This window comes from Squalius cephalus, assembly GCF_949319135.1.
Source record: "Squalius cephalus genome assembly, chromosome: 4".
Classification (NCBI taxonomy): Eukaryota; Metazoa; Chordata; class Actinopteri; order Cypriniformes; family Leuciscidae; genus Squalius; species Squalius cephalus.
In genome coordinates, this window is record NC_137125.1 from 35,366,657 (window position 1) to 35,382,538 (window position 15,882).

Below are 15,882 nucleotides of genomic sequence, written 5' to 3' on the forward strand. Positions count from 1 at the left end.
TTTAACTTTTTATTGTGTATTTTTTAACTCGGCGTCGTGTTTTTCGGTGTCACTACACAGATGGTATATGCAGTAAAATCAAATAATTTTAAAGTAGAAGTATTAAATCAGATTTCACAATTGCAAGTCTTCTGTTACTTTTGTCAAAATTACTTAATCAGATGTTTAATAAGAAAAGTAAGGAACAATAAGGAACAATACTATAGTATAGGTGATGCGCATATTAAAATATGTCAACATCAGTACGGACAAAAGATGCATTATTATTATTTTAATAATCAATGACAACATCTAGGCGGGAACTAATTATTCGCGCTTCCAGTTTCCTTACGGACTCTAGTATGTGACGCACCACTAAGCTGTCAAAAACCAAAACTTAAAAATGCGATTTTTGCATACATTTGCACATTTTTGAAACTCCGAATGAATATCGTTTACAAAGAATTAATGCATCGCATGCTATCTTAATCATCCTCATATACCACTCATTTCCATTACCGTAATAACATCAAAGATCGAGTTTGTTTGTTTGAATAAGGAGGATGGAGAGATTTGAGGTTTATATCTTCACGGCTCTGTGCAGCGTTAACTTTCTCATATCCTGCCTTCTGTTCTCCAAAATCACACGGGAACAGAGAGATCCGTACATGGATGAGATATTCCATGTCCCTCAAGCGCAGAAGTACTGTGATGGGAAGTTTAATGAGGTATGGCTGTAAATGATGCGTGAATCTCTCAGTAAGTATGTGTGTGTGTGTGTGTGTGTTTGGTCATTAATAGCCATGTGTGTTCTTCCACAGTGGGATCCGATGATCACCACTCTTCCTGGGCTGTATCTGGCATCAGTGGGTCTGATCAGGCCGGTGGTTTGGCTGGCAGATCTGAAGGGCAGGGTGGTTTGCTCTACAGCCATGCTGAGATTCATCAATCTGCTCTTTAATAGTGGCAATCTCTACATCATCTATCTGATCATCTGCAGGCTGCACGTCAAAGATAAGGTGTATGATTTGATCTAATTTTTTTTTCATATAAGTTAAATGGTGATTCTTTAATTAGGTGCACGTAAGTTTATTAATTTTAAGTTAAATATTGGTAACACTTTAGAATAAGGTTCCATTTGTTTACATTAGTTAACATGAAATAACAATGAGATATATTTCTTAAGCATTTATTAATCTTAGTTAATGCTAATTGAAACATTTAATAACACATTTATTGAAATCAGAAAGATGTTAATATTTAATTGACCTGAGCTGACATGGACTAACAATGAACACTTGTATTTTATTAGCTAATATTAAGAAAGATTAATGAATACTGTAACAAATGTATTGATCTTGTTAGTTAACTAATGGAAACTAATGGAAATTGATTGTAAAGTGTTAAAAAATTATATATATATATATATATATATATATATATATATATATATATATATATACACACACATATTATGGCCTTGCTCAACTTTAAAATGTATAATGTTTAAAAATCTGTATTTTGCATATTGTATTTTAGTTTTTTTTTTTATTAACAGACATTTCTGTTAGTCATATATAAGATACTCTGTATTATAAACACAAATCTGAAATGTTATAATATTTAAAATATAATAAACTCTCCTGTATAACCAAAACCATAACCAAATATAAACGCTATTGGAAAACTCAATTGTTTTCTAAAATGCTTGGCATCAAGGTAATAACAGCAGACAGGTTTTTTTTTAAAATTTATTTATTTTTTTATAAAAAAGTCGAATTTCCTTGATTTTAAAACTGTATATAAATGCATTATTGGTTTATTATTGGTTAAGAGGCAAGCTCAAAATATGCTAGTGAATTTAACATTTTGACTCTCTTATAAACTTATAAAATTAAAGAGATATCATTAAAAGTTTGAAGATGTTAAAATGTATCCTTCAAAATAATAATAATAATATTTATTCTTTTCTCCAAAATCATCCTAGACAGGGGACAAAAGTTTCTATAAATATATTATAATAATTTATTAATAGTAAATACAGTAAATAGATTTTTTTTTTTTTTTTTGATCTGATGAAACTGTAACCAGCATATGCCAAACTCACAATTGTTGGGTGTTGCTATGCAGTTGCTAAGGTGTGAAAGTTTTCTATTTTCATCATGAAAATTAATTAAGTTTGTGTTATAAATGATAAAAATGATAAACCATAACCAAATATACACTCTATTGGGAAAACTCTGGTGTAATGACAGTAATATAGGGAACAGGGAGGCTTTGTTGTAAAATAATAATATTAAAAATTGTACATATAAATGTCATTAAACTGATGCTTTAAAAGTTTGAATAAAAATAGAATTCCCTCTGACTTTAAAATGTTTATAATTTATTATAAGAAATTTAATTTATTCAAATATTTATTATTGATGGGGGTGCTTGGTTTGGAGACGAGCACAAAATAAAGAAATGCTGACAAATTCAATGTTTTGAGACACTTAAACTTTGTAATTTATCCCTCAAAATAATGTTTTAATCACCATAAGGGGGTGGGGACAGAATATTCAGTACAGGAGACAAGTAGTTTTCAAAAAATAAATATAATAATAATTTCATTAATAGTGAACGCGGGGTATCTAAACACATTATCCAAAGAAACTGTGACTGATAGTTGCACATGCAAAACTCATAATTGAATTGTTGGGTGTTGCTATGTGGTTGCTAAGGTGTGTAGTGTCAGCAGTCTGTTGGTTTAGCCTGTTTCATTGTCCACCAAGCAAAAACAGTAAATCTGATCGCTTAGAAAAGTAATAACCTCAACAAAGGCACCAAGCGACCACACAAACCACCTTAGCAACAACATAGCCTACACTGAATGACGCCTCAAAAACAATTGAATGTGTAATCCTATTATCATATTTCATTCTCTCTCTAGTCCCGTTCTGCCTCTCGTAGAATATTCTCTGCCCTGGCTCTGTCCACGTTCCCCGTGCTGTACTTCTTCACGTTCCTGTATTACACCGACGCCGGCTCCACGTTCTTCACGCTCTTCATGTACCTCATGACTCTGTACGGATGCCACAAAGCGGCGGCGTTCCTCGGCGTCTGCGCCGTCCTCTTCCGCCAGACCAACATCATCTGGGTGGCGTTCTGCGCCGGCACCGTGGTGGCCCAAAAAATGGACGAGACCTGGCGAACCGAACAATCGAAGAAGCGGGACGAAAAATCCCCCTCTCAAATCCCTCTAACCATCAATGGTGCGATGAGAGTGATGCGTTTCCTGTTGGATTTCCTGAAAACGCCCTGCAATATAAAAGCAGTGTTCTTGTCCACATGGCCGTACATTGCAGTAGCCGTTCTCTTCGTGGTTTTCACGGCGTTGAACGACGGAATTGTGGTCGGAGACCGCAGTAATCACGAAGCGTGTCTGAACTTCCCTCAGATTTTCTATTTCCTGTCATTTGCGCTCGTATTTTCTCTTCCTACCTCGATGAGTTACCAAAGGGTCGTCCGGTTTCTGCAGTCTTTAAGAAAGCAACCCTTAATTTATGCCGTGCTGATGACGTCCTTCCTGTTTCTGGTCTGGAAATTCACTTTTGTTCACAAGTATCTGCTCGCAGACAACCGACACTTTCCGTTTTATGTGTGGAATAGGATTTTTCAGAGACATGACCTTGTCCGTTTCCTTTTAGTCCCTGGATATGTGTTCGCAGTATGGAACTTTCTAGATACTTTGAGGTCCAAGTCTCTGTTCTGGTGTCTGGTGTTCTGTACGTGTCTCGTGGCGGCGACCGTTCCGCAGAAACTCTTGGAGTTTCGATATTTCATCCTCCCGTATCTGTTATATCGCGTTCACGTCCCTGTGCCGTCTTTACCCAGACTCCTGCTTGAGTTTAGCCTCTATACAGCAGTTAATGCTGCTACAGTCTATATATTCATCTGTAAAACATTTCAGTGGCCCGACAGTACGGCTGCGCAAAGATTCATGTGGTGACTTGACCTGAATATTGAATTAAAGCTGTTCGTTTCACATTTTCTATACACAAAAGAAACGTTTTCACCATATGTCAATAATAAAAGTGAATTTTATGTGACATGATGCCATGACATTGCAATACTGCATCTTCAAATGCTCAGTTTGCGGTTATTTAAGCCAATGGTGATGTTAATTTATTTTTACATGTATAATTAGGAGTTTGTTTTAGTTTACTTTGTATACTATAAAAACTCTGTATATAAAAATATGCAGAGTAGTGTTGGATGAAACCATCTTTCTGACCAACCCATTCAGAATTCAATTTTTGTTGTAATTTCACCTCATGTTAAGTACAAGCAGTGTTTACACCTGTCATTCATGTTGTGTTTGCGTTTTAAATCATGTGAGTTCGTTGAATTAGGATAATTATTTTATGGTGGCTGTTGTTATCTGTGGTCTTATTTTGTATTTCCGTATTTCATTGTTAAACCTTGTTTTTTATGGTAGACATTAGTTTTCTCTTGTAATTTCAAATGCTAATTTCTCACTCTTAATAGGTTGATGTCTATGTTTTCCAAGTTCTTTTGTTTGTCTTTCTGTGTTTTTCATTGGTCTTTCCTCTCATTCTTTTTTGAGGGGTATTAAATTTGTTTTGATACAGAAACAGAAGTGAACATATTCATTAACTCTTTACCTTAAATTGTTTTACTGTCAATTTCCGAGTAGTTCAGTAAAGTTGAGCAGATGCCTTTGTTTATTCTACATTACAAGCCTTGTGTTTTCCACAAGGTGGCAGTCTAAGATTTCTTCTGGAAACAAGGGCTAAAAATGTATGCATAATATCTTATCCTCAGACTGTAGCGGCCATCATAGTAGGGGAGGTGAACAAATAAAGAAACCCTGTCATCTGTTTTCACCAGTCACCATAGAGTTATTTTCAATGTTTATTTTTTTTTATAAATATCACAGGGTTTCTAATTCTCCCTTACAAAGATATAGGCCTTAAAAAAATCTCCGAAATCAGAGCAGAAAGTCATAAATTCATAGCGTCGTTGCATTAAATATTGCATCTTCCTCAGCATTGGCATATTTGTTACTTTAATCATAAAAAACGCTTAATTTTGATTAATTTCACAGAAAACAAGACTTAATATATATCTTGATTTAAGAATTGTTAAACATGTGCACACAAAAACAACCTAGGTCTCAAAAATGTTTTTTGAAAAGTCTTACATTTTCACCTTCACAAAACCGAAAATTCTACAGCAACAGGTAATTCCCACTCAACGCAAGCATATACACCCCCTAGTGGTAAAACTGGAATTGCTAGAATTGAACTCAATCTACTACAAAAGCAACAACCAGAGGTGTGACAGTGGCTATGTTTACATCATAGACGGTAAAAGAAATGGACACAGCGACCCCATTGGATTCAATGGAGAAAAGTAAAGTCAACTAGAAGCACTCACTTCCTGATGGCTGAGCGTACTGCGCAGACTCAAACTGAGCTTGACGACGTAGATGTGACGAGAGCAACCTGTCTGTCTTCTAATAGCTGTGCCAAGAGAAATCTGAATCATTCCCTTCCGAAACTTGCAGAGACGGAGAGTGTGAGTAGGAGCTGTCCATGAGCTAGGAGCAGGAGAAACTTTTGCTAAGTATTCTGATTAATTATTTTGTCATTTTGCCTCCACGTCCCCCCGATTGCCGGCGAGCTTCTCCTCCTGTCCATACGGTAATTTCTATACTGTGCAACAGAGAATCGCGTGGTTATGACGCAATCGTTAGCCTATTTTTACAAAAACTGCTTCTACGGGGCCATAATGTAAGATACAAGGTAATGTAGCCTTTTATACATTTTTGTGTTTCTTTAGAAATAAATAATGGACAAATGGAGTCTTTAAGCACCTCAGATGTAAAGTTATTCGCTGTCAAAGTGACGCCAAAATGAATGGGAGTCAATGGAATGCTAACAGCAGGTGATGGTCTGCTAATCAATGGTGGCCCCCGGGGAAGCTTCAGTTTCCGGCTGAAAGATTACCCCCCTGGTTTACATGCACAACTTTTGTTTCAATCGGACTGAATTCATTCCGATTGATGAATCTGTCCGATTGCTGAATCCGCACACTGCACAGATATACAGAGTTTCCTGCTGTTCGCACATAATAACCATTCTCATACATCGGTGATTTATATGTTTGAAATTTATATGCAGACTTCATATTTATCCATTTCTGGTCGTAATTTGGAGACTATGACATATGAACCGTTGTCCCATGCTGCTTATATTTATCATGCAGTAAATGCCCCTCCCCGCGCTCAAAACCTGTGGATGAGAATCCAAAACAAGGACTGGTGGGACGTTGTCCTGCTCCACTTCACTCATTTATATGACACTTTATTCATCAGGAAGAACAGCTCGTTCCACGCGGCATACGTCATTATGCTCTTTCTACGCCATTGCACACGCGCAGTCCTTTCAGTTTCAGTTTTCAATCTGATCAAGTGTTTACATGTCCTAGTCTCGATCGGATTAGAAAAGGAATAAACCACCCCTTTCGAGCTCAATCGGGTCGATTAAGGTGTTTACATGAAGGCTTTTCAGTCCGATTGAGCAGTCAATCCGATTACTAATGGATTATTTGGTTGCGTATAAACGTTGCTAGTGTGACCTGCCTAATTCCACCCAAGCAATGGTGTCTTTAGCCTCTATTTTCAAGAAACAGCTAAAGACTCTCTTTCGTGAACACTTGACCCGTTAACAGCATGTTTTAATGGTACCGATCCACAGTCTGATTTCTGATTTGTGATGCGGCCTGAATTATAACCATACTGTGTTTGTTCATTGGCCAGAAGAGGAACTGAGGGGAATGGGGATGAGGCTGAGCCCGGGACTCCTCACACCAGGGCAGAGCTGGGGACTGGAGGCTCCAAGGCGGATCAGGGCTGATGGTGAGGGGCTATAGAAAGCTAGCGGATGCAGAGCCAAGGGAATGGCTGGCTTTGGAGGGTGCAGAAGAGGAAGGCTCTGTGATGGACAGGGATGGTGGTGACGACGAACTAGGGTTGGACAGGACCAGCAGCGATGAAGGCATCGAAGATTTCAAGCAGTGATGATGAAGACTGAGGTGACGAATATACATTTGTCCAGGAAGGGACCAGCGGCAGAGAAGGTTCGTGGCTGGGAAGCACTACATCGGACTTCCAGTCGATCAGGCTTTCCTCCTCATCTATCACCACTAATATTCCCACAGGCACGGATTTTGCAGCTGGCTCAAACACTTGGTCAGCCGGGAACTCAGGCTTAGCTTCCGGGACAGACTTGGCAGCTGACTCTGGCTCCGTAACGGGCTTTGGCTTTGGCTCTGGCTAGATGTCTGTGGCGGGTAATTGCTGGATCTCTAGGTCTGCAGGGGGCTCTGGCTCCGTATCCGCGGTGGGTGTGGGCATTGGGTCTGGCTCTGGGGCGGTGATGGATGGTGAATGGGACCAGACGCTGGTTGCATCACCAGTTGGATCTCGCCATCGAGTCCGATCCAAAACCCCTCCATGAGCGTGATGTCATCACAGGTGGCGAGGTGGCTGGCGCCAATTAACTCCTCCACATACTTCCACTTAATCACCTTCTTTGGTTCAGCATTATGTAACATTGTCAGTCCAATAATGAAGGTGAAAGGCAGAGAAGATCAAATATAAGTTATTTTAATTAAATAAACTAAAACAAAGTAATCCGAAGGACAGCAACGAGACAGCGTGTAGCACACACCAACAGATATTAACATGAGCACAAAGAGGAACTTAAATACACTGTGATGATGAGACAATGATGAACAGCTGTGATGATTGAGTGTCCATGACAACAAAAGACTGGCGGGAAACTAGGCACAAAGAAAACATAGGAAACAGGTGACTGACGAATGCAAACTAAAAGTCCATGAAAATTAAACTAAACACAGACTGAGACAATATAGCTTTTATAAACGTGTCTAGAAGGAAAAAAAAAAAACATTACTGGTGTGCATCTTGAGACAAAACAATGGCACTGACATATTTTAATAATATTAGTTGTTTTTAGTTAAAACAGCTCAAACGTGCATTCTAGTCTGGGAACTAGCTTAAGCCTCTTAAACCGGGGGTATATTGAGTAATAATTAGGGATGTCCATCATTTCATTTTTATCAAATTAATTACATGATATGATAATCTAATTAATCACATATCGAAATTCCACTGTGCTGCTTTTTAATTGTTGGTCTATATAAAAATGCACTATGGATGTTTTTGACCTTTGTGCCAGAACTTTTCTGTGTCTGTCATTTCATCCACTTGATGAAATTATTCAAAATACTTAAACAAGAAACTCTCTCTCATTTTCATTTTGTACAGTTACTGCTACTTTTTAAGGCTGAAGTATGATTTAAAGTTGTACTTTCTGACTTAATCTCAAGTATGTTTTAGGTTAAATCCTTGGACTTTTAATTTAGAACAATTTTTACTCAGTACTTTGTAAATTTTTTCAGTGCCTTTACAGACCTGCCCCTAACAACGTACTACTTCCTTGGATAGCTCAACCAGGCACAGACCACATGAGTCATGACAATTATGTCATTCTCCAGTCATGAGTGGAACCTTCCGGTTAAAGGGACACTCCACCCATTTGCATTAAGCTTTGCATTGTTAGAAACCCAGTCATACTATTGAATGGTCGTGCAACACTCTCTCATTTTCCCCTGAGACGGGAGAAATCCGTTATTTACCTCTTACACTTCCTCCTACAATGACGCAAAAATCGTCATTTTGCGTCATTGTAGGAGGAAGTGTAAGAGGGGGGGATTTCTGTTGAGACTACAAGCACTAGTTCCTCATCTTTCCCAGGGGGCGGGACCCGCTCACGCTACAGACCTATTACAGATCAGTGGGTGGGACTTTACTCTCTGAAACTGAAAGCAATATCCTCCATCTTGTTTGAAGCTAAGCTAACAGGCGCTGTGGAGACAGATGTAAAGTAATGACAATAGCGGAGGAGAGTGCTCAATATGATATAGAAGAAGAGGATTTCGGAAGTCTGATGCTTGAATCAGGTGTTTGTGGCTACCTTTACAAGCTGCATTATAGCGAAGAGCAGCCGAGGCAGAAGACCTGCCTGCCGCGGACGAGGAGCCCGGACTGGCTCGAGTTAGGGCGGACCGGTGGCGCCGGTGATCTCACTATGCGACTACGAACCGTTACGAACACAGAGATAGAGTCCGTCTGCGGCAAAGAATTTCAACGATGACAATTTCTCCTGGACGAAATCTCTGAATCAGACGAGGACACGGACGTTTGTGTTGTGAACTATCCTAGTTTCGCACCGCATATGTTCTGACTGAACATCCAGGTACCATGCAATAATTCACCTTTTCGAAAGAAATACAAACGAGGAGTAATGCACTAATGAGTTCACCAACTAACTAGACATTTTGTGTGAAATGAATTTCAAGCTCTGGTGGTAGCTAGCCTTGTAGACGGAAGAGTGATTTCTCTTATAGGCAGATATGCGCTTTCTGGATTAGTGGGAGTGGCTTGCGGAGCTGTGCAATGTGGTGCATTGTGGGAGTTGTTGTCTTTCATACAAATGCGTCCTGAAGTTATTTTTTGTTTTTCCTCGGTCACGAAGGCACCAAATTCAAAATTTATTTTACATTTCAACTACATACAGTATATGACCCACTTTAAATAAAAAACAATGTTCAAATGGGTGGAATGCCCATTTAAACTCTCTTCTCTCCCACTCTGATGAACTGGATGTTATGTTTTCTGTATCAAGGTTTTTCTTATCTGTATATTGTTCATCTTACTATTGACATTTTGAACACTGGGGTAAGGCTATACCTTCCAGCGGCTATTAGAAGTTGCAGGGAGGACACAAATAATTTCTGTTTTGTTGCATGAAGCAGGGCGGCGCCAAGAGTCATGGGACACATGCTGGGCATCTGAAATCTCCTCCATATGTGCCAATGTCAAGAAAGCTTGAAGAAACTACGGTCTAGAGTCTAGCTATAGAAACGTAAGTTGAATCACTACTTCTATCCCTATCAAAAGATTTGTGTTTTGAGACATACAACATATTTAGGAGGAAGAAATGGCTGGGGTGTGAACTTTCTGAAGAGATAAAATGAGAAAAACGATAACCAAATAGCTTTAATGATCATGGACATGGATCATGGAATGATTATTGGCAAAAGCTGACATATGAAAATGTGGGTTAACATGTGCCGTGGGAGATGTGGTGGAATTTCTCATGATGGAATAGGCTACGGGATGGGATGGGTACATAAAAGTATCTATCACAACTTCGCTAAAAAAAAAAAAAAAAAACATCACTGAAACTTTATAGCACACTTAAGCAGCATCCACTAGGGGTGGGCAATATGACCTAAAACATTTTCATAATATGAGAACTTTAATTTCATAAAACCGATATATAATAGTTATATATATATATATATATATATATATATATATATATATATATATATATATATACTATATATAACTATATATATATATATATATTTATTTATTAGGGGTGGAACGGTACACAGAAGTTACGGTTCGGTTCATACCTCAGTTCATAGACATCACGGTTCGGTACGAGTTTGGTACAATGCAGGGAAAAGCAAAGCAAAAATGCAGAAGGCTTGTGCATGTCTCAGGCTGTACCACCAAAGGAAAATAAATTACTTAAGCCTTGTAGTTTTTAAATAAGTTTTATTAATAAAGTAAAGTCATAGGACCAGTTTATTTGTAGTGCACTGACAATAGTTTTATATAATTAGTTTATTAATTAAATGACTAAAAAGACAAAAAAGACCTTGAGATTGGTTTGGTAATTGTACGTGAATGAATTGAAAATTAATTTGCTACATTTCAGATTAATTTATTTGTTTTCCTTAAAATTTTAATTAGCAGTAACTTAAACACTTTACAGTTTGAATGATGTCCTGCATAAACAAAAGGACGGAGTATGGTTTTATGTTTACACTGTTCGATCGGCCTCTCTCTCTCTCACACACACACACACACACACACAAATAAGCACTTTGTGACTCTCTCTCTCTCTCTCTCTCTCTCTCTCTCTCTCTCTCTCACACACACACACACACATAACATAGCCTGTTCCAGTATTGCAAATTGCAATCTTTACATCGCAGCCTGCTTCAGAGCTAAGACGGGGCTACAGATTAGGTGTCCCTAAAGAACCTCTTCTATAAAAAGTCTAGTATGAGAACACACAACAACAAGGTTAAAGTAAGTAAAACATAAATTTTTCTTTTTTATACGAGACAGTCATTAATTAAATTATAATTTCCCACTGAATAATTATTATACTACACGCTAGAGAAGCTTTTTGAACATTGAAAATTAGATGGGCTACTTTTTAATACCAGCATATTTCTAAATAGTCTAAGAGCCATAAGGTAGACTTTGTATGAAATGCTATTTCATATTTGTTAAAAAAAAAGATGGAAGGAAAAGAAATACAGATGAACAGAGATAATTAAAAAAGGTTTGAGGACAGAATGGTTGTGTTTAATTCCCCTTTCTAGCACAGTTAGATTTTGGAGAACTCATAAGCTTAGGTAATCACATACTTTTCCAACTCTTCACTGGAAATGTTTAAATTGTGTGTTTAATATAGCAGACTTGTTAATAATTAAGTAATTGTTATTTTTATGCGGAAGTCCTTACACTTTTACTATGATTGTGTCATTTGGAAAATCAGGCCATCACTGTTACACTATTAATCTACTGATCATTCCAGTTATTTTACTTTCATTTTCTCAGACCAAAATGTCTACGTCTGACAACAATTCACACAAAGAGGAGAAAACAGACCGCTCTGCTATGAAGAAACAATCTGAGACGGAGAATGAGGAGGAAGAGAGGGAGTCAGGAAATTCAGGATCTGACCAACTTGTTGATTTGTTAGGAAATCTCAGCATTCAGGTAAGCACAATTATGGTAGATGCCATTCTAAAATGGGCCTATACTTTTTTTTCTAGTAAATTACATGAAACAGTTCACTCTTAAATGAAAATTCTGGCATTATTCACTCGCTCTTATTTCACTAACCCATTCATTTCAGATTGGAATATATAAAAACAACAGTTGAGAATTTGATGAATGCAGTTGAATAAAGGTTGTATTGATTTCTCTCTCCATAGGAATCAACAGTACCATCTGACAGAAAAGATATCAGAGTCAAATTTTTGATCAATGTCCCAATGGGGGTTACTCCTGAAATGAGTAAAAATGCTGATTCATATTGTCAGAAGTTTCTTGATCTTCTGAAAAGCACAGCTTTCAGGGAAGAGGACGAGTTCCGTTTTGAGGACATCGCTATAGTTTTTGGCCTGAATGGAAAGGAATCAGATGAAGATGCTGTAATAACTGAATTTCAGAAGGTCATTATTTGCGAAATTACTTTAAAAAAAATCTGGTTTACATGGCCAGAAAATAATGGCATCCCATATCGAAAAATAAGAGAAAAAATTAAAAACCATGAACATACCAAAAAATTAGTAAGACAGTTTAGGCACAAAGACCCAAAAGGTACTATCTATTTCTGCTTTTTTGACGCAGACACAATTGATTTTAATTATGTTTTGAGCTCTTACATAGATGTAATCAAAGAGCACAACTACCCAACAGTGATGTCAACTGGTTATGTGTTCCCTGAGAACAGTGTCATCAGTGAAAAGAGCGAACATGATCGACAGGTGCGCATAATAACAGCAGAGCACTTTCCTCTGGGAACTTACTACCCAGAGCCCAATTTCTGTGTGCTTCTATCTGATGAATCGGACACACTCCGTGAGAGTTTTGATTATGCAAGTGACACTAAAAATAACATGGAATCTCCTATTTTGATTAGACAAGTTAAACTACGTGAGGGTTTCAAAGCTGTGTTTGCAAACAGAAACCCAATTATTACCCATGCTCCAAAAAAAAAACAGTTCCACACCAAACGAAGAACCTGGGCAATTAGCGCTTATACACACGGAGAGTTAATAATTACTGGGACATGTAGAGACGAATATATAGCTGGTAGGAATCATGCATGTGGTATTTATTTATATGCTATTGGTTTGTTAAAGAGTCTTTTAAAGTCAGAAACGGAGGCTCAGAGGATAGAAAATGGCAGATATTTTGAGGGAACTGGTGCAAATCAACTATTCATGGCAGCTCGTGCTGTTCGGGAGTATCTTGAGGACATAAATCCAGAATCATGATAACAGAGGGTTGGAAATTGATATTGTGATGATTTCTGTTCACGTTGTAAGATTAAGCAATGGGACAAGTCTGTTGTTAATCATGGTATTCCTATCAGCCACCAAATAAATCTCACCTCCAGACTGTCAGAAATTATTTAATTTGCAGTGTAGTTTAGACTTCTTTTCAGCATAACACTTCTACGAACCAACCAGTCATAGATGCATATTTTCATTTATCTTTAGTGTTATCATAATCAATCATTACTGTCTTCAGACAGTCAAGTTATAAAAGTATTTATAAAAAATAACCACTATATATTTTTTGCTTGTTTTTGTCATGTTATCATCTATTGTATTTTTGCTCTGTTGTTGCTGTTTTTCTGTAGCTACATCAATAGCAAGTAATACAATTTTATGAAATACAATATTTTGTTTTTGTACTGCAACGCATCAATCTTCACACCATACAACACAATTACAAAGCAAAAAAAAAAAAAAAAAACTTTCAATTCAAAAGCATTCAAATTTCACTGGATCCTCTATGAGATGTTTCTTCACTTCGATTGGAGTTAACCTGTTACGAATTCAAGTGCATGGACATGATTTGGAAAAACCAAGCCATGAGGTTAAAGCAATGGAGCTCAGAGACAGGATTGTCTCACATCTGGGGAAGTCTACAAACACATTTCTGAACATTCACAGAATTATGTAGCCTTCATAATCAGTAATGGAAGGATAACCATGGCTCTTCCTATGAGCTGAGTATGAGCCAAACTGAGTAACTGATAGAGAAGGGCAACCCGGTACCTGAAAATGGCTGTTTAACCCTTTGTGACATCCACTATATGGGGAATCTCTTTTCTTCCACCAGATGGCAGTCTCTGCTTTATTTCCAACTAGATGGGTTGCCATTTAATTTAAAAGCAATCATATTGTCATGTTATATTTTGACACCTTTAATTAGTCTTTGTATTTTGTTTGTTCACCACAATTGCTATTCAACTAGTGTAGAGCCATAATTCTGAATTGATGCATGTGTCACAGCACAGAGAAGATAAATAATATTCTAACACACACTCATGTTTTTCCCATTTACTTTTGCTGGTTTGATACTGAGCAAATTAGATTTCCTCTTCTCTTCCCTTAAACCTTACCCGCACACAAGCATTTTTTTTAACATACTAAACATTGCACTTTAATGCTATTTTGTTGTTTTATTTGGCCATTTTCCACAAAATCTAGAGAATTGTCTCTGTTCAACTAGTCTGTTAGGTTAAAGATTTTTTTAACGTCCAGATTGATTATTCTTATCTGAAAATTCAAACTGCACAAATGATACATAATCTTTTTGAAACTGATACAGTTCAGGAATACCATTGACTTATTGGAAACTTGCCCAAAGCCAGTTTTTGCCTTGAGAACTCCCTGAATTCTTTGTGGGCTTGTGTCATAGAAACGTTCCTCAGATATTTTGGTCCATATTGACATGATAGCCCCCATTTTTTAGCTGGTCAATCTTTTGGATTTAGATCTGGTGACTGTAAAGAGACCATTTGAGTACAGTGAACTCATTTTCATGAGCAAAACCCAGTTGAACAATGCTTAGGTGCTAAGGAGCCCCAAAGTGTGTCGAGAAAATATCACCCACACACTATTACACTACCACATGTTGGAAGGATCCATGCATTCATGTTGTTTACACCAAATTATGACCCTACCATCTGAATGTTCAGAAACTGTTTTTCCAATCTTCTATTGTTTAATTTTGGTGAGTCGGTGAGAATTCAGCCTCAGTTTCCTCTTCTTAGCTGACAGAAGTGTCATCAGGTGAGGTCTTCTGCTGCTGTAACCCTTCTGCTTCAAGGTTCGACATGGTGTTCACTACGGTGAAGAGTTTGGAATAATTACGATTTTTCAAAGTCTTTTATGCTCACAAAGGCAGGCTGTATTTATCTGATTAAGAATACAGTAAAACAGTAATATTGTGAATCAGTAGCCTAAACAACCATTTTCTGTTCTAAGATATTTTAAAATGTAATTAATTCCTGTGATGACGAGGCTGTATTTTTTCAGCATTAATACTCCTGTCTTCAGTGTCACGTGATCCTTCAGAAAAATGATCAGTTATTATTGATTACCCATTATTATTTTAATCAATGTATAAAACAGTTTTTGCTGCTTATATATATATATATATATATATATATATATATATATATATATATAATTTATTTTTGTGTGAAAATTGTGATATGTTTGTTTTTCAGGATTCTTTGATGAATAGAAAGTTCAAAAGAACAGCATTTATTTAAAAAAACAAAAACATTGTAACACATCTTTGCTGTAACTTCCGATCAATATATTGTGTTCTTGCTCAATAAAAGTATTCATTTCTTCCTTCTTTTTTAAATCTTACTTATGTCATGGAACAGAGGGACAGACAACAGGAATGCAGGTAACGGATGTTTATTGAACTGGCAGATGACAGGCAATATGGTAAACTTAACTTTCACAGACAAGGCTTAAGCCTATAAAATGTATGAACTGAGCTGGTTTAACAAAGTAATTTGCACTGGCATATCTTAAAATATGTCAGTGCCATTGTTTTGTGTCAAGATGTACACCAGTAATGTTTTTTTCCCCTAAGGCACGTTTATAAAGGCTACTTAAATG

General features: G+C 37.1%; 1 protein-coding gene and 1 long non-coding RNA gene across 2 annotated transcripts; both read left to right on the forward strand.

Moving 5' to 3' along the window:
* The first annotated feature begins 331 nt into the window (after positions 1–331).
* Positions 332–4,870, forward strand: alg10 (ALG10 alpha-1,2-mannosyltransferase). The gene is made up of 3 exons (XM_079869760.1): positions 332–707; positions 801–998; positions 2,912–4,870. The coding sequence occupies exons 1-3, from the start codon at positions 543–545 to the stop codon at positions 3,968–3,970; spliced, it is 1,422 nt and encodes a 473-aa protein (XP_079725886.1). The 5' UTR covers positions 332–542; the 3' UTR covers positions 3,971–4,870.
* Positions 4,871–11,106: 6,236 nt separating this feature from the next.
* Positions 11,107–14,698, forward strand: LOC307157086. The gene is made up of 3 exons (XR_013820854.1): positions 11,107–11,242; positions 11,780–11,941; positions 12,160–14,698. It is a non-coding gene; the product is annotated as an uncharacterized lncRNA (long non-coding RNA).
* Positions 14,699–15,882: the final 1,184 nt, after the last annotated feature.